We start from the raw sequence: 18,235 nt of genomic DNA on the forward strand, positions 1-18,235 counted from the left end.
CAATGAAGGAAGGTAAGACGATATGTCTGTACTATTTATTATAATTGATTACTGGGGATTTGATAACTCGTATGGCGCGCACGCACTATTAAGCAAAGTAAAAGGTGTACAATTAGGGCACACGTGCTCTAGTCAATTAACCGCAATTTGTGCTTGATTCAAACCATTTCTGCATAATTGTGCGTGACGTTGGTTACTGTCTCCGCCTCAACCATAGATTCAGGGTCAGTTTACTCACCCACAATCCAACAGAAACCCACTCTGGTCATATGATAATGGTTTATCTACGATAAATGGCTGGGGTGAAATCTGTCGAAATATTATCTGAAAGAGTTAAATCTTGTGATTTCTGGAGCCCTTATTTGTGATTGGTCAAAAGTTAGGCTATGGGCTGGACCGTGGTCCGCTTTCACTGTTTGTGTGCATAGGGACCGTGCTCGCTCGCTGGTACTATCGGCATACAAAATTTAAATACGATTTCAGCTTTCAAGCACAAAGGGAAACCGAGTCAAACTTTACTTGGATTTTCCGATGGACGTTTGGCATAATTTCGCACATCAGAACGCAACGTCCCTAATTTCTGCGCTGGTCTTCGGTTTCAGGACCTGCTCAGTGGACACGCGAGATTTTTTACTGCTTGACTTGTCTTGACTGCCTCCCAGGCGCAATTTCTAGACTCATCGTGCATGTGTGTTGAAGGCGCTAAACACAATTCTTAAGGATTTGGATCTGTGGTGGAAAGTAACTATTCTGACCGAGCCGTCTCCACTGGTTTTTCGATTTCCAAAGAAGCAGGACACCGCCATCTGTCAGAGTTCACTGGTCTCCTCTCCTGTCTGACGAAAGAGTTTAGACCGAAAAGTTCAGACACATACGCTCAGAGATGGAGTTAATCAAACGAATGTTATCAAGATTGTTTTAAAATGGGAAACAACATGGAAGTTAACTTCTGCTGTTGGTAATTTTAGGTATCCAAGATCATTCAATAAAACATTTTCTTTGTTGGCTAACTCTTTAAGTATGCTGATTGTGAAGTTCAGATGTGCATATTGCAAATGTTATTTTTTGTTCACTGGTGCTTCAAATTCGGACGTTAACCTTTTTACTGCGATTTGGAATGATATTTTGATGAAAACTTGAAATTATGTTGATTATGCGGTCGTAGGCTATGTATAATTTTCATTTATGTAACTACATTGTCATTTCTTAGCGTACAAATTGTCAAGAGTTATGGGAATAATAATAATAATAATAATAATAATTGTGTTAGAAATAAAAATTCCGCAACAGTAGCAGCAGAAGGAGTTACGATTGGCCGGTAGTAGAATTGCTACTTCTGCTACAACTATAATAATAATAATAATAATAATAATAATAATAATAATAATAATATAAAAACCGAAAATAATAATAATAATAATAATACTGCGCCGTCCTCGCCCTACATGTCGTAGACTAAAATCTGTACTATTTAGCGCGTAGGCTACATTTGTCGTTGTTTCAATATGTACTTGATTCACTTAAACCGGAATTGTCAATTATATGATTATTATCAAAACATGCTAATAATGTTGTATGAAATCAGTCAAATTATTGCATAAATCCGATTAAACTGCGATATGAACAGGCCGTCTCAACACGTGCCGCCGGATATGCAAATCTGAAACGCATTAGCCTGTAAAAATAAATATTTAATGGTGCATTCCGTGATTTAACAATCAAATATGTATTTTGATTTGATCGCACTGCTAGCGTCATGTTAAAAAAAGAATAGCGTTACTAACAAGAACAAGAGAGACATAATAAATGGAATAACAGCTGTTCATTTGAGTTTTATGAATAAAACCTGGGTTGCCTAGACATTCATAGATGCCTTAAGTTTAACATTTTTTATAACATAAATTCCTGTTTGTCTTCTTTTCATAGATTTGAAAACTAGAAGGCTGCCTCTGTCAGAATGGGATTTTTACAGGTTGTTCTGTTCATTTTTGAGATTATTCTACTGTCTGACTGTGCAAGGGGTAAGTATACATCTTATTTTTAAATGCATGTTTGACAGATATAAATGCATTGAGATTCCTGTAGCAATGCTCCATGAGGTAGAGCAGTGGTGGTGGTTTTGTGTTTATCTGTAGAAATTCACAGGTAGTCCCCAGTTCTTTCCCCAGATACTGACAAGGATGATGAAAAAAAGCTTAAAGACAAAACAAACTTTAAACTCAGTGTTCTAATTGGTGGCACGCTTGGGTCGCTTCACTTTGTCCTCCCTTACACACAAAAAACCTGTCATCTTTTCAATATGGGCTCTGTGTACATTCGCCATATTAAAGCCAAACAAACAGGGCCACCAGCTTCCTGTAGAGAGACAAAACACACATCTAGATAATCTTCTGTTATCCACACTCCCATGGTCAGAAAAAGTCTCTCCTTGCCTCTTGCACTTTCTTTATCTCTTTTGGGGTCTCTGTTGATGTATCAGTGAGTAATGTGTGAGTATGTATCAGTGTGAAATTGTTTTTCTCCAATGTGAAGGTGTTTGTGAGACTGGTCTGTTTTAGACACCTGATTTGGTGAGCTCTCCTTGTTATCTCAGGGCAGAAGTAAAGCCAAATTACTAAAACAGGTCTTCCCAGCCATACTTTGAAGAATTTACTTTCCCGGTTTACCTGTGGACGGCCAGGTGCCGTCTATGGTGTTTTGTAGGCAGAGCGTAAATTTGAACAGCCATTGTTCCTCTGACAGTTCAGAGGTGGTGGTCCATTCTCATAATGTTCTATTATCACAGTGATAATGTGAAAATATTTTTTTGTGGTGGCCAGGTGATAGTGAGCTGTTCTGACGCAGGGGAGATCGCAGGAAATCTCACATCAAATCTCCTGCTTCACCTGACTTTCAGTGTCAGCCATTGGCGCGTGTGTGTGTTTCTGTGTGCGTGGAAGTTTGTGAGTGATTGTAAATATGCTTGTTTGTTCGAGTGTTCAAGTGTAGGACGGAGTGTGGCACAGTGGGTAAGGAACGGTAAAACTGTAACCGAAAGGTCGCCGGTTCGATTCCCGGGTAAGGACACTGCCGTTGTACCCTTGAGGAAGGTACTTAACCTGCATTGCTTCAGTATATATATCCAGCTGTATAAATGGATACAATGTAAAATGCTGTGTAAAAAGTTGTGTAAGTCGCTCTGGATAAGAGCGTCTGCTAAATGCCTGTAATGTAATGTAATGAGTGAGTTTGAGAGCAGTTGTGTGTGTATTTACAGTGTGCAGCCCAACTTGATTGTATCTGTCCTAACAATGCCCCCTTCACTGTTGCGCTACCAGGACTTCGTGGAGCTGTATAACAAAAGTTAAAAGATTGTGGAAACTAATGTGATTAGATTGGCAATTATATTTGTTTGTCATGTGATATCACTGATTGTCTGACCAGCACCCTCAGTGGTGCGCAGTTCATGTGCAAGGAAGGGAGCAAGAAGATCATATCAGATTGTGTGTGTGTAGGCTGGTGCCTGGCAGATTTTTTTTCAGATATCAACAAAAAACCTAGTATTTTATCAGGTAGATTTACTAATGAGCGAACACCAGCCCTAAAATGGTCTTACATAATTCAAGAATTTGAGGAAATAAGGATGGCTAACTTTTTTTCCCCCCAAAATGGGTTTGGAAAAAGCTTAGAGCAAGAAGCCATGATAATATGAGAATCAGTGTGTGATTGTCTGGTTGTATGTGTGTTTTTATCTGTTTGTGTGTGCATGTTTGTTTCAGTTTGTTGTATTTGTTGTCTGTGGGTCTGTGTGGGTGTTTTTGTGTGTTGCTTTAATGCATGTGCATTTGTTAATATGTGTATGCACTCACATTTGTGTGTATTGGAGTGGTTGTCCGTGTGTGAGTATACAGGGGTTCCGGCCGTTAAATGGCTCTGATGAATCTCCTCCAGGACGCAGGTCCTTATGCGAAAAGGCACTAAAGATAAAGAACAAAATGTCAGATTTGGCATTCCAAACATATGCAGGCAGTCATGTGAGGTGGACTGCTCACCTCTGCTTAGGACTAATGTTAGCCACCAGGCTGGGTTGGAAAGCTGATAGTGATGGAAGTGAGAGAAACAGCCTGGGGATAGTTTCTTTGCTTGGAAGTGTCATTTTCATCTCCTGGGCTGCCCTCATAAGGAGAGCTGGAGATGATGTTGGGTGACACATTTTTTCACTGCTCCCTGAAACAGCCTATGTCCTCAGCTGAGGGAGGACAGCACAAGTGTGATTGTGTGTACAGCACCAAGGCCAAACACAAGGGCAGGGTAGTAGATAGGTGACTAACCCCCAGAGCAATCTAATGCCAAGAGAAGGCCAAAGCAGCCAATTGCAGAAAAACCATAACTTTTTTGACTCAACTTGAGGACCTCTTAGGCAAAGACAGAATGTGCAAATAGTACTGACTGGTTTTGGAGAGAATAACAGCTGCACGTATCAATGTCTTTCCTGTCAACTTGTTTAAAGTGGATTTCTTGAGCAAAGAGCTGGGTTGTCACAGCTGTAAATAAATGGTAATAAATGTGACCAGTGACCAGTCTATGAGGATGTTCATGATAACAGCAAATACAAATGATGGGCAAATGCAGAGACATATGCTGATCCAAAGCAAAGGAAGTAAATGTGGATTATTTGACAGCTTCCTTTTCTCAACAAACTGGCCGTGCGATTTAAGGGTTTAAACCTCCTGGTTGTCAGGCCCCCAATTCACTCCCATTCATTTTTGGGACCTCAACTAAATTCTTAATTTTAAGCACAAACTAACTATGGAGGATAGTAGATTGATAGAACAGAGTACTAATGCATGCTCCCTGTTTTTCTCAGGTTTAGGTTAGCTATAAAAAGAGAAACTATTTTCAGATCGGCTACTGCTCACAGAAACAGCAAGCCGTAGTTTTTTAAAATGCATGAGCCCATGTGAAAATGTTACTGTGCTCAAGGATACGTTTCTTTGTAAAAGTGATTGTAAAGTGGCTGAAATAACCATAAATTATAACAGAGGGATGTATCTACTACTCCTCCACCAAATATCTATTCAAAGTAATGTCAATAACTACGATAATGGCAGAGTTCTTCAGAGTTGCAAGTGTAATGAAAAGGACAGTAAGCATATCAGATGCCAAATGAAAGAAATTCAGTTCGCTAAAAAAATAGCTAGCTAGCGTAATAGCTACTGGGCATAACAGATTTACTGGAAATGGAGGTAAAAGTTCTACTTCCATCTACAGTGTCAAACCTATAATTTCACTTCACATAGCTTAGCTTGACATGGCACTTAATATTAGCTAGCCTGTCATCAAGTCTGGAAAATCTGACTAACTAAGGTGTTGATGACCAACTTCAATTATGCGCTACCCCAGACTGAACCCCGATGCCCACCCACCAAACTAAGCTAGCTATCAACCATTGTCACATTGGTTGTCTATTTACCAAGCACCCCCTCCCTGCAGTCTCATCTGTAACTACACCCCCCACGCATGACACACTGGACAATAGAGTTTATCTGGGTGTAAATTAAACCGTTCTTTTACCACTAAAAATTTGTATTCCGTCGTAGCAACAAGATAAAGCCAACAATAGCCGGAGGTATGCCGATACAGCTGTGAAAAACGCTGCTCACTGAACACTGAAATATACATTGTCATTCTACTGTAAATATCTGTGACTAAATATAGAATAAATATACAACCTAACTATTGGTTTGACACATAGAGATGTCCCTTTCGAGTGGTCATATACATCTTGGACAAATCCGTTTGTGAAATATACACTCATTTGTGACACCTGCGTACCTTTCAAAATAGCTGTGCGTAATACCACACATGTTGTTTATGGTGTTGTCGTCCTTTTTAGTACAATATGGTTTGATTGACAATTAATCGTTCCGATAGATGACAGAATAAGCATTCTAACAATGTATAATATGTCTAATTTTACTTTTGAAATAGCGTTTTATAGCCCAGCATAGGTTTTGCCTCATGATAGCTGCATTACACATTCAGTCTGTGGTTGTAGTAGAAGACACTGCACCTTGCAAAATTTTATCAATGACTTTTGTCATTTCTTGGAAAATATTATTCTTGAGAAATTCTGAGCATGGCTAAGGCATATGTTTGCTGATAAACCTATCTGATATACTGTTTTCTGAACTGTTAGAACTGGGGAACGACGCCATTGATTCTGTCTCTGTCTCTATCTAATGAACACAGATAAGATGTCATCATCCAAATGTAAGTGTTACTGCTGAAAATATTTCGGTTATATACGTTATTTTTGAAATTGAGTGTTTTTAAATAGGTTAGTGGTATTTTATAATGAGGATATTTCACACTGTAATGTACACGTTCCTTGGTTTGCTAAGTAGTGTTTGTGTTTAATGCACCGAATGTGACCTGAACTCTAACATTGCCAAAATATGGTGGATGGTTTAACTCTCTGGGGTCTAAGGGTAAAATGAGGCACACTGGTGATTGTGCAATGCTCTGACATTTGTGTAAATTTCATCAACTTTATATACAGTGATTCCAAAGTGTTTCATATCTTTGTTTTCAGCACAAACTCAGCTACAACAATATGGCAGCAGTAAGTAGGTCATAATAATGTGTGGATTGTAAACTGCTCTAAAAACACACAAACTGTAAACAGTAGTTTTGAACATGCACAGGAATGTTGTAATAAAACACACTAAACAATTGTGAATAAGACTTTTGGTCACTGAAATGTGTTCTTCAAGATCTTGGGTATCAAAAGATGACAAAATATTTTAGCAAATCCAATGAGAAATATAAAATAAATTGCTAAAAGTTAGTGTTGTGACTACTATTTTTCAACACCAGGTGAGAATGGGAGGGCAAATGGCCTTTCTGTAATGAATATGCATTGGGTAGGAATACCTGCCAGCTAAGTAGGCTATTCACACCTGGCCGCATGCCTCCCCACCACTAAGACAAAGACTCAGTGAGCCATTTAGAAGACAGAAACAAAGACAACTTTTGATTTTAGAACATTTATTGAAGTAAACTGCATGGAAGATGAGATGAGACTGGTGTACTCTTGCAACGTCTGCCTGGCCTCTTAGCTAGTGGTGAACTAGGCCGTGTTTCCTGATCAACATCTCTGCAAATATAATAAAAACAAAATTGTTAGGAAATGTGAAATCAAATCAAACTTTATTTATATAGCACATTTCCTTCAACAGGTGAAAATTAAATGTGCTTTACAAAAATGGGACAAACCACTAACTAATGAAAACAAAATTTATGAAATGTGACATCATATACAAACAAAGAACCAAACAAACACAACCAGACGCAGAGAGGTAGCCTATAATTTTGAGTTGGTTAGAATCATTCGTAGTGTGGGAATTTACAAGCGCGCATATTAGTGAATATTCCTACAAACACACAGAGAATTTAATACAGCACACATTTACAAATAATGCAAGCTATCAACGAAAAAACATTAGCTTAACTAAATAAACACTGATATTCCAACTAAACTACACGCAACTCATCAATAACAATGCCTCAATCTGAACTAGGCTAGGTCTGTTTAGCTAGTTCGAAATGACACCGCTCTTCATCAGTGTCGGCTTCCGGACGGACCATTTTCCAAAATTAAACGAAATGTTCACCTCAAAAGAAGTGAATTAGGCGACACTCTGTGACATTCTATCCCGCTTTCGCAGACTTGGCATTTCTCACATGGATCTCGCATTGCCCCTCCTTTAGTCTCCTTCTATGGAGAGTAATTATAATGTTGTTAACATGTGAATGCGATTTGGGCGGACTTCCTGCTGAGCGAAATTCACATAGTAATGAGTAAAGTTTAGCGAAGCATACATGATCTAATTAATCAAATTTTGAACATTTAAAACAATTTATATTATTTGCCAATGGGCGCATTGGAAAGCCACGATTCTAAGGTTTCTGTCAATGTTTTTGTTGCGTTGATTTGTAGTGAAATACAGTCCCCTCCAAAAGTATTGGAACAGCAAGGCCAATTCCTTAATGGTGATTGTATTTAAAAGAAAATTAGTTTATTTTTTTTTGTTATCAATATACCATAATTAGCAAAAAAGCAAACATAAATGTTATTTTGAATTTCAGCATTGCTTTTAAACTGTACATTTTAATAACAAATCAAAAATGATCTAAAGGAAGTATTGCATTTGATTGGAATGATCATACATTTGGACTTTTCACACTGGACTTAACCCTGGGCTAACTGCGCTCTTAACCATGGGTTAACTGACGTTTCACACTGGCAAGTTCCATGTGGGTTAACCCCAACTAGCCTGGGGATAGGTGGCCCTGCACCAGAGCAGGGTTATCCCTGAATTTACTGTACTCCAAACAGAGCACTTCATCATGTACATCTGCTTTAATTGTTTCAGTGAAAAATTAGGAAACTAGGCAGCTAACATTAGCTAAATAATAACAATAATAATAATAATAATAATAATAATAATAAAGAACTAAAACAAAACAAAAAAACACATTCTAACAAGTAACAAAATTATCTAATTGGTCCCAGAAGGAGACAAATTTATTAGTTTGTAGGCAGAGAAATCCATTCAAAGTAAACTTGATGGCACCTGTCGAAGTAATCAGGATTTTGACCAGTTGTCTGCAAAGCTGTCAAAGGCAGGATATAAGAGGTCTCCCGATCGGCTGAGGGAAAACCTAAAGAAATGTAAGAAACAATGCCAACAATTAAAGACAATAGTGCAACATTGGGAGCAGTGAGTAAATGTGTTTCATTCTGCATTCTGGAGTGGAAACATTGGTTATGTGTATCAATTGTCATTTAACCCAGGGCTAACAAGATGCAGTGTGAATCATTAACCCTGGGTTAAGACTTAGCCATGGGTTAAAGTAATAATCTCGAAGATTTTCATTAAAATAAATGTCTGTTAAGTCACTATCTATCGCCGAATTAGGTAACACAATGGTGATTGAGCTTATTATTATATTAATTTATATTATTATTAATATAATAATTTATGATTAAAGAACTGGGTGTCTGTGGCGACATTCCCGGGAAAAAATCACAAGCGGCGCATAGTTAGTGACGCGTTTTCCATCAGCCATCAGTGGTTGGTCCGCCAGAGAGGGTAGACGGAGCAAACGCAACAGGCTCGCTCTTCAACTCACTTGCGTGTGAGCGGTGTACTGTTTTTTCCGGTGTCTGCTAGTGTTACAATAAGTTATTGTATGGAGTTATGGAACCCTAAAAAGTTTTTTGTGTAACATGAGAGGTCATATTATTTGTTGATGTAGATTTAGTATTACATTTGATGACAATGTAATGTTACTAAATTACATAGCCTAGCTATTTGCACAGCTAACGCTAGCTACTGGACCATGTCAAGAAAGGCAACATTAGTTTAGACAACGTTGCGCACAGTATCCATCTCTCATATCAGGTAACGTTGCGTTAGCTAGCTAGCTAATGTAATTAACACAATTTAATGTCAGCTAACAATTAGAAAAAAAGGCTAGCTAATGCTACCGACTGGTACCGACCTCGCAAAACGTCTCTCGAATGCAATGCTACCTTGTTGCAACGTTGCAATGTAGCTAACTAAAGGTCAGTTCAGATCAATTATTCGCTACGAGACTGGATGCAACTTGTAAAATTCCAAGACGTCTGATTGTAAACGTTCTAACTGCACTTGACAATTTGACAAGGTGGGTCTTTTGAGACCCCAGGCAACGGCTTCAGACGCTCTGCAACTAACCAGTTCACACCGCTGCAATTTTCTCTGCAACATTCTAAAACCGTTTCGTCTCATTGTGAATCATTGATCTGAATTGGCCTTAACGTTACCGTTATTTACACTGCCATCAAGTTCATCAATATATTATAATGATTGGAATAAAGCCGTCTTTACACAGAGCATTAACCAGGGGTATAGGTGGAGCAAAGCCAGGTCTTATTTCAGTGTAAAGATGTCAAACTGGAGAAAACTAAATAAAAGAATACAGCAGTATGGATTAGCGTCATTATTTTATTACGCTTCCACATATGGTACTTCAGCCTTGCCCTTTTTTGATGAAATCTCCTTTGTTTTTGTTTTATTATTCTTGTTCTGATTGCTAATTTAATGCCCAGCTCCGCTTTATTCTTGAACAGCTTGCTAGCAAAACCAGAAACACCAGCGGTAACATTTTGCAAGGCAGTTGTTTCAAAAATATCACACAACAATCATTCACGAGAAAGACTGTTTAGTGTGCACGAGATACATAATTGTACGAGCCGCAGCGAATCCCGCAAATTCTTCTCTGCAGTGTAAAGATGTTCATACCGGGCAAAAGGTGGATAAAGAACGTCTGTGGAAATTGATCATCATTAATTCTACCCCAGGTCTGCTACAGCATTTTAACCCAGCTCGGCAGTGTAAAGGCAGCTTAAGTTAGCCTTATGTTAGACAATGAATGAGTGTGTACATAACGTTACTTTTATAACAACCATTTTTTATTCAGTAAATAGTAAGTGTTATAGTTGGCATGGCCCAGGTGCCAACTGACTGACGTCACACAGGCGACACTGGTTGGATCCGGTTGGATCTCTGGGAAGTGAGGTCCAAAAACACACCTGCAACTACTGCTTTTCGCCATTGGTACCGCCAAAGAGAACGAAACAGAAATCTTTGAGATTGTAACTTTAAAGATCCCCTCCACTCAAAAACATGTTGTTAATGGTTAACTCATCTTGATAGTATGGCTTTAACTATACAGGTTTTTGTGTGGAACATTTCACCAGAGTAACCTTTTCACATACTTTCACTGTTGACAGAGAGCTTTCTCATACCTCCTTGAAATCAGATTTAGAAACGTGCACGTATGAGCAAAATTTGTAACTTCAGAAATATGTTGTGGTCCACTATGGAAAGATATGCAAATTACAGGAAAGCAATATGGTAAACTGAAACCTTAGAGCATAGAAAGCTGACTTTTAGTGACATTGCTGTGACAGTTGGTGTGTAGACTGGTAGACTGCACAGTTTTAGGATGCAGATCCAAGGTAGGAACTTTGTTCCACTTGTTACCAAAGGAGCCTATTCTATTACAGGAATGGGTGGAATTTGTTTATGAGAACAATGGAAATTTTACCTTGTGTTTTGTTTATCAAAAAAGGTGTGTCAGCCTTTCAAACTCATACAAAATAAAAATAAAACACATCTAATTAATCAAGCAAGATATTATTTATTTCTTTTTATATTCAAGGCAGACATCCCATCTTCAATACCATTCAAGACAATTAACAAAAACATTATTTGAGGTGGTATTTAGGTGTTCACCTCCCAACACGTGACATGACATACGGGTCTTAATTAGGTATCTTAATTAGGTATGCCATTTCTTGGGTGTGTAAAAGAGCTTGTTTTAACTAAATAATTACATGCTGCACACTGCAGGCAGGGGAAACAGCCAAATGTGACTGGAAGTGTTTGTTTTTTCTTAGTATAACAATTAGAATGAACAAAGCACCCAGAGGAAAAATCTTTTGCTCGGGATAGTCTTTTCTTTAACTTTGAGAAAGTAGTAAGATCCCAATTGTACATCTTTTTGAGATCACTTCAATCTGATTTGTTGCTCTTAAACCCCCTTAGGAGAAAAGATGAGATAATGAGAGGATGAATTTGAGACTTCAGTAAAATGAATGGATATTGAATTGAGATGTGGTTGTTTCTCATGAGGTCACTATGAGAAAACTGAGACATATTTCAGCAGAATCATGAGATCCTAGGAGTCATAGCTGAGTTTTTTTTTGAGCTCTTTCTCTGATCTCATGGTCCCATGTTCAGGAGACCTAAATTAGGCTTACTTAAGATCATTTAGAGATCTCTTGTTTTGATCAGAGTAAGACATAAATGAGACATAAATTATATGTGGTTGTTCTGAGTTGAATTTGAGAAGTAGGAGAAAAAGCCTTTGCTCTCAAAAACCGTGCAGCGAAACTTTCCACAAAGTAATAGCACACGATTCCCAAAGAAGCCGGTCAATTTGACATATGGCATGTGCATGTGGTGCGAAAACTCTGGGAGGAGTAGCGGTCCAAAAAATGGGTGGAATAATAGTTCTATCACGGCAACGACTTGATTTGCAACACACATATTCCGAGCTGAATTAACCCTTCATCAACACTTGAGATCAGTGTTTTACTCACAGTATGCTGTGACGAGTGACGGCGAATCATAAAGCTAGCTGGCCACTTCAGAGGGTCTTGGAAAAACCCTATATCTACACTGCGCGACCGCACCATTTTAAAAAGCAAGACAGGGCTAGGGAGATTAATTTGATTGATTTACGGTTTTATGTTAAGTTCAGCTCATTTTTACCATTCAACTAAAAACATTTAACTGGGCTGCAATTCAGAGTTTAATCTGTTACCTTAGATACCAATTCATAGACAGAGGATAGCCTATTACGTGTTAGCCGACCCAAATTTCTAAGAAAGAAAATGAGGCAAGAAATATGTGTTAAAATAGTTGCATACAGCTTCTGTGAATAAGCATCGGCTGGTAGCCAGTACTAGTAAATTCTGTTATAACGAGGGGTGCATCAACAAGCAAGCGCAGTTGTGTACTGTAGCAAACACGTTGGGGTGAGAAAGCGTTGCTTTCACTGGCTGAATGCATAATGCAATTATAAAGAGACCAAAGTTTCCAACACGCTGGAATTTAAAACGGTATTACAAAAGTCAAAATTGACATATTATACATTGTTAGAAAGTTTATTCTGTCACCTATTAGATCGATGATGTGTAGATCAAGCCAGTTTGTACTACAAAGTTAGAGAACACCCAAAGCAGTATGTGTGGTATTACAAGCTGACGTCTTTTTCTGGAGTAAGACCGGACCAGAAGCTGCTGCACACATTTTGTTGACGGCGTTGTTGCCCTTTTTAGTACCGTCTGGCTTGTTTGAGAATTTGTTTATTCAGTAGGTGAGAGCATAAGCTTTCTAACCAGGTATAACAGCACGTCTATTTTTGGTTTTGGAATATCGTTTTTTTTAGGTCAACCGAAAGTTCTCTCATCATCGCATTAAACACATTCGCTCTTTGTTAGCACTAGCATTCAAAGACGTTGCATCTGACGAAACGTCGTCAACGAATTTGCGTAATATCTCGTGAAATACTATTATTATTAAGGACTTCTGGGTATGCCTAAGCCATATGTTTGTTGATATACCTAGCTGACAGCGTTTTCATTTGTAATTTTTCATTTGGAATACCGTTTTTATCATGTTCACTTCCGCATTCAGCTATATCCTTTCTGGTGGCTGGTGAGGACGTACAGCGGACCGCATCACGTGTGCAAAGCCGACCAATGCTGTAACTTCACCGTTCGCATAGGAATGACGTCACATTACCCATTCATCTCTATGGGAAAAAATTGGGCATAAAAATTCATATTTCTCAAAAACTGTGCAGCGAAACTTTCCACAAAGTAATAGCACGCGATTCCCAAAGAAGCAGGTCAATTTGACATATAGCACGTGTATGTGGTGCGAAAACTCTGGGAGGAGTAGCGGTCCAAAAAATGGGTGGAATAATAATAATAAATATGTGCGATAATAATAGTGTGATTGCCTAAGGCAACCACACTAATAACTAGACAATTCCTGCAGAAATTGTGAAGTGTGGTTGCCGCCAACGCAAAGTCGACTTTCTGCTGAACAGCGTGAACCGTGGTAGGTTGTTGCTATGATGTTTCAGGCAGTTTCTGGGGTGTTGCTAGGTGGTTCTAGGTGGTTTCATGGAATTCTAGGCGGATGCTAGTGTGGTGATAGGTGGTTGCTATGGAGTTATAGGATGTTGCTTGGGTGTTGCTAGGTGGTTGCTATGGAGTTATAGCCAGTTGCTAGGGTGTTGCTAGGCATTTGCTATGGTGTTCCATGTGGTTGCTAGTGTGTTGTTAGGTGGTTGCTATGGAGTTCTGGGTGGTTGCTAAGGTGTTGCCTGGATGTTGCTAGGGTATTCTATGTGGTTGCCTGGATGTTGCTAGGTGGTTGCTATGGAGTTATAGGTGGTTGCTAGGGTGTTGCTAGGTCGTTGGTATGGTGTTCCAGGTGGTTGCTAGGGTGTTGCTAGGTGGTTGCTATGGAGTTCTAGGTGGTTGCTATGGTGTTGCTAGGTGGTTGCTAAGGTTTTCTAGGTGGTTGCTAGGGTGTTGCTAGGCATTTGCTATGGTGTTCCAGGTGGTTGCTAGTGTGTTGTTAGGTGGTTGCTAGGGTGTTAGTTTGCTATGAGTGTGAATGCTAGGATGTGTAGTGGTTCTATGGAGTTCTAGGAGTTTGCTAGTGGGGTTGCTGTCTTACTGGTCTGATCGGTAGTTCTATGACAAGGTCAAAAGTTATGCTATGGCAATCAGAGGAGGTTGCTAGATCTTACACTGGCAATGACCGCCCATAGTTCCATGAGCACGTTCAAAATTATGAAATTCAAATTCGCCCATCAGGAAGGGCGAGTGATCAACAAATGGACAAAGGATCTCTACCATGTCCAATGAGGCATTGCACAATTTGTGGGCAATTTTCCCATAGAGATTGAATGGCAGATGTTCAATCTAGAGAGAGACAGGTTCTAGGTGGTTGCTAGGTGTTTGCTAGGGTTGCTAGGGTATTCTAAGTGGTTACTAGGATGTTGCTAGGTGGTTGCTATGGAGTTATAGGCGGTTGCTAGGGTGTTTCTAGGCAGTTATGGTGTTTCAGGTGGTTGCTAGGGTGTTGCTAGGTCGTTGCTATGGTGTTTCCGGTGGTTGCTAGGGTGTTTCTAGGCAGTTGTTATGGTGTTCCAGATTGTTGCTAGGGTGATGCTAGGTCTTTGCTATGGTGTTCCAGGTGGTTGCTAGGGTGTTGCTAGGTGGTTGCTATGGAGTTCTAGGCGGTTGCTAGGGTGTTCTAGGTGGTTGCTAGGGTGTTGCTAGGGTATTCTAGGTGGTGGCTAGCATGTTGCTAGGTGGTTGCTATGGAGTTATAGTTGGTTGCTATGGTGTTGCTAGGTGGTTGTTGTGGAGTTCTAGGCGGTTGCTATGGTGTTGCTAGGTGGTTGCTAGGGTGTTGCTAGGTGGTTGCTATGGAGTTCTAGGCCGTTGCTAGGGTGTTGCTAGGTGGTTGCTATGGTGTTCTAGGTGGTTGCTAGGGTGTTGCTAGGTGGTTCTTATGGAGTTCTAGGCGGTTGCTATGGTGTTGCTAGGCATATGCTATGGAGTTCTAAGCGGTTGCTAGGGTGTTGCTAGGTGGTTGCTATGGACTTCTAAGTGGTTGCTAGGCAGTTGCTAGGGTGTTGCTAGGGTATTCTAGGTGGTTGCTAGGATGTTGCTACGTGGTTGCTATGGAGTTCTAGGCGGTTGCTAGGGTGTTGCTAGGTGGTTGCTATAGACTTCTAGGTGGTTGCTAGGCAGTTGCTAGGGTGTTGCTAGGGTATTCTTGGTGGTTGCTAGGATGTTGCTAGGTGGTTGTTATGGTGTTCCAGCTGGTTGCTACGGTGTTGCTAGGTGGTTGCTATGGTGTTCCAGCTGGTTGCTAGGGTGTTGCTAGGTGGTTGCTATGGAGTTCTAGGCGGTTGCTATGGTGTTGCTAGGTGGTTGCTAGGATGTTGCTAGGTGGTTGCTATGGAGTTATAGGCGGTTGCTAGGGTGTTGCTAGGGTATTCTAGGTGGTTGCTAGGATGTTGCTAAGTGGTTGCTAGGGTATTCTAGGTGGTTGCTAGGGTGTTGCTAGGTGGTTGCTATGGTGTTGCCAGGTGGTTGCTAAGGTTTTCTAGGTGGTTGCTAGGCTGTTGCTAGGCATTTGCTATGGTGTTCCAGGTGGTTGCTAGTGTGTTGTTAGGTGGTTGCTAGGGTGTTGCTAGGTGGTTGCTATGGAGTGGTAGGAAGTTGCTAGGATGTTGCTAGGGGGTTGCTATGGAGTTCTAGGAGGTTGCTAGGTCTTTACTGAGTCCAATGACGCGACCCATAGTTCTCTATGACAAACGGTTCAAAAGTTATGAAATATCAAACATCGGCCCATCAGGAAGGGGGGCGAGGCTGATCTACACCAATGGACAAAGGACTCTCTACCATGTCCAATGAGGCATTGCACAATTTGTGGGCAATTTTTCCCCATAGAGATGAATGGCAGAATGTTCAAATCTAGAGAGAGACCAGGTTCTAGGTGGTTGCTAGGGTGTTGCTAGGGGGTTGCTAGGGTATTCTAAGTGGTTACTAGGATGTTGCTAGGTGGTTGCTATGGAGTTATAGGTCGTTGCTAGGGTGATGCTATGGAGTACTAGGTGGTTACTATGGTGTTGCTAGGTGGTTGCTATGGAGTTATAGCCGGTTGCTAGGGTGTTGCTAGGCATATGCTATGGAGTTATAGGCAGTTGCTAGGGTGTTGCTAGGTGGTTGCTATAGTGTTCCAGGTGGTTGCTATGGTGTTGCTAGGTGGTTGCTATGGAGTTCTAGGTGGTTGCTAAGGTGTTGCCAGGCATTTGCTATGGTGTTCCAGGTGGTTGCTAGTGTGTTGTTAGGTGGTTGCTATGGAGTTCTAGGTGGTTGCTAGGGTGTTGCTAGGGGGTTGCTAGGGTATTCTAAGTGGTTGCTAGGATGTTGCTAGGTGGTTGCTATGGAGTTATAGGCGGTTGCTAGGGTGTTGCTAGGCAGTTGTTATGGTTTTCCAGGTGGTTGCTAGGGTGTTGCTAGCTGGTTGCTATGGAGATCTAGGTGGTTGCTATGGAGTTCTAGGCAGTTGCTAGGGTGTTCTAGGTGGTTGCTAGGTCGTTGCTATGGAGTTACAGGCGGTTGCTAGGATGTTGCTAGGGGGTTGCTATGAAGTTCTAGGCAGTTGCTAGGTCTTTACTGAGTCCAATGACGCGACCCATAGTTCTCTATGACAAACGGTTCAAAAGTTATGAAATATCAAAAATCGGCCAATCAGGAAGGGGGGCAAGGCTGATCTCCACCAATGGACAAAGGACTCTCTGCCATGTCCAATGAGGCACTGCACAATTAGTGGGAAATTTTTCCCCATAGAGATGAATGGCAGAATGTTCAAATCTAGAGAGAGACCAGAGTACTGCTGCTAGAAGACAGACCATTGTGATATCACAAGGGTGAGAAGACAGAGCATTGTGACATCACAAGGGTGAACATTCCGCCATTCATTCTCTATGGGAAAAATTTCCCAAAAAAAGTGGAATTTCTCAAAAACCGTGCACCGAAACTTTCCACAAAGTAATAGCACACCATTCCCGATCAAGCCGGTCGATTTGACATATTTCACATGTATGTGGTGCGAAAACTCTGGGAGGAGTAGCGGTCCAAAAAATGGGTGGAATAATAATAATAACTAGACAATTCTTGCAGAAATTGTGAAGTGTGGTTGCCGCCAACGCAGTCAACTTTGTGCTCAACGGAGCGAACAGTTTCTGTAGTATAAGCAGAGACATAGTATGGTATACATGATATAACATCACGGCAACGAGTTCATTTGCAACACACGTATTCAGAGCTAAATTAACCCTTCATCAATACTTGAGATCAGCGATTTACTCACGGTATGCTGTGACGAGTGACGGCGAATCATAAAGCTAGCTGGCCACTTCAGAGGGTCTTGGAAAAACGTTATATCTGCACTGCACAACCGCTCCATTTTAAAAAGCAAGACAGGGCTAGGGAGATTAATTAATTAATGTTGACGGCGTTGTTCCAGTTTTCATTACAGTCTGGCTTGTTTGAGAATTCCTTTATTCAGTAGGTGAGAGCATAAGCTTTCTAACCAGGTATAACAGCACGTCTATTTTTGGTTGTGTTGCTAGGCATTTCCTATGGAGTTATAGGCGGTTGCTAGGGTGTTGCTAGGGTATTCTAGGTGGTTGCTAGGATGTTGCTAGGTGGTTGCTATGGAGTTATAGGTCGTTGCTAGGGTGATGCTAGGCAGTTGTTATGATGTTCCAGGTGGTTGCTAGGTGGTTGCTATGGTGTTCCAGGTGGTTACTAGGGTGTTGCTAGGTGGTTGCTATGGTATTCCAGGTGGTTGCTATGGAGTTATAGGTGGTTGCTAGGGTGTTGCTAGGCAGTTGTTATGGTGTTCCAGGTGGTTGCTAGGGTGTTGCTAGGTGGTTGCTATGGTGTTCCAGGTGGTTGCTAGGGTGTTGCTAGGGGTTGCTATGGTATTCTAAGTGGTTGCTAGGATGTTGCTAGGTGGTTGCTATGGAGTTATAG

General features: G+C 40.7%; 2 protein-coding genes across 4 annotated transcripts in view; one reads left to right on the forward strand and one right to left on the reverse strand.

Annotated features, from left to right (window-relative positions):
* LOC135258590 (uncharacterized) overlaps positions 1-18,235 on the reverse strand; it is a 614,972-nt gene that overhangs the window by 189,790 nt on the left and 406,947 nt on the right. The gene's annotated exons all lie outside the window — the stretch shown is intronic.
* fgfrl1a (fibroblast growth factor receptor like 1a) overlaps positions 287-18,235 on the forward strand; it is a 350,100-nt gene continuing 332,151 nt past the window's right edge. For 2 of the 3 annotated variants that reach the window (XR_010331013.1, XM_064341982.1), the window contains exons 1-2: positions 287-968; positions 1,927-2,021. Coding sequence is in view for 2 of the 3 variants with exons in the window: in XM_064341982.1 (XP_064198052.1) it covers positions 1,958-2,021 (64 nt within the window). In the remaining variant the exon portion in view is untranslated. The remainder of the gene's footprint in view (positions 969-1,926; positions 2,022-18,235) is intronic. The other variant, XM_064341984.1, reaches the window with a different exon arrangement.

This window comes from Anguilla rostrata, chromosome 7, assembly GCF_018555375.3.
Source record: "Anguilla rostrata isolate EN2019 chromosome 7, ASM1855537v3, whole genome shotgun sequence".
NCBI lineage: Eukaryota > Metazoa > Chordata > Actinopteri > Anguilliformes > Anguillidae > Anguilla > Anguilla rostrata.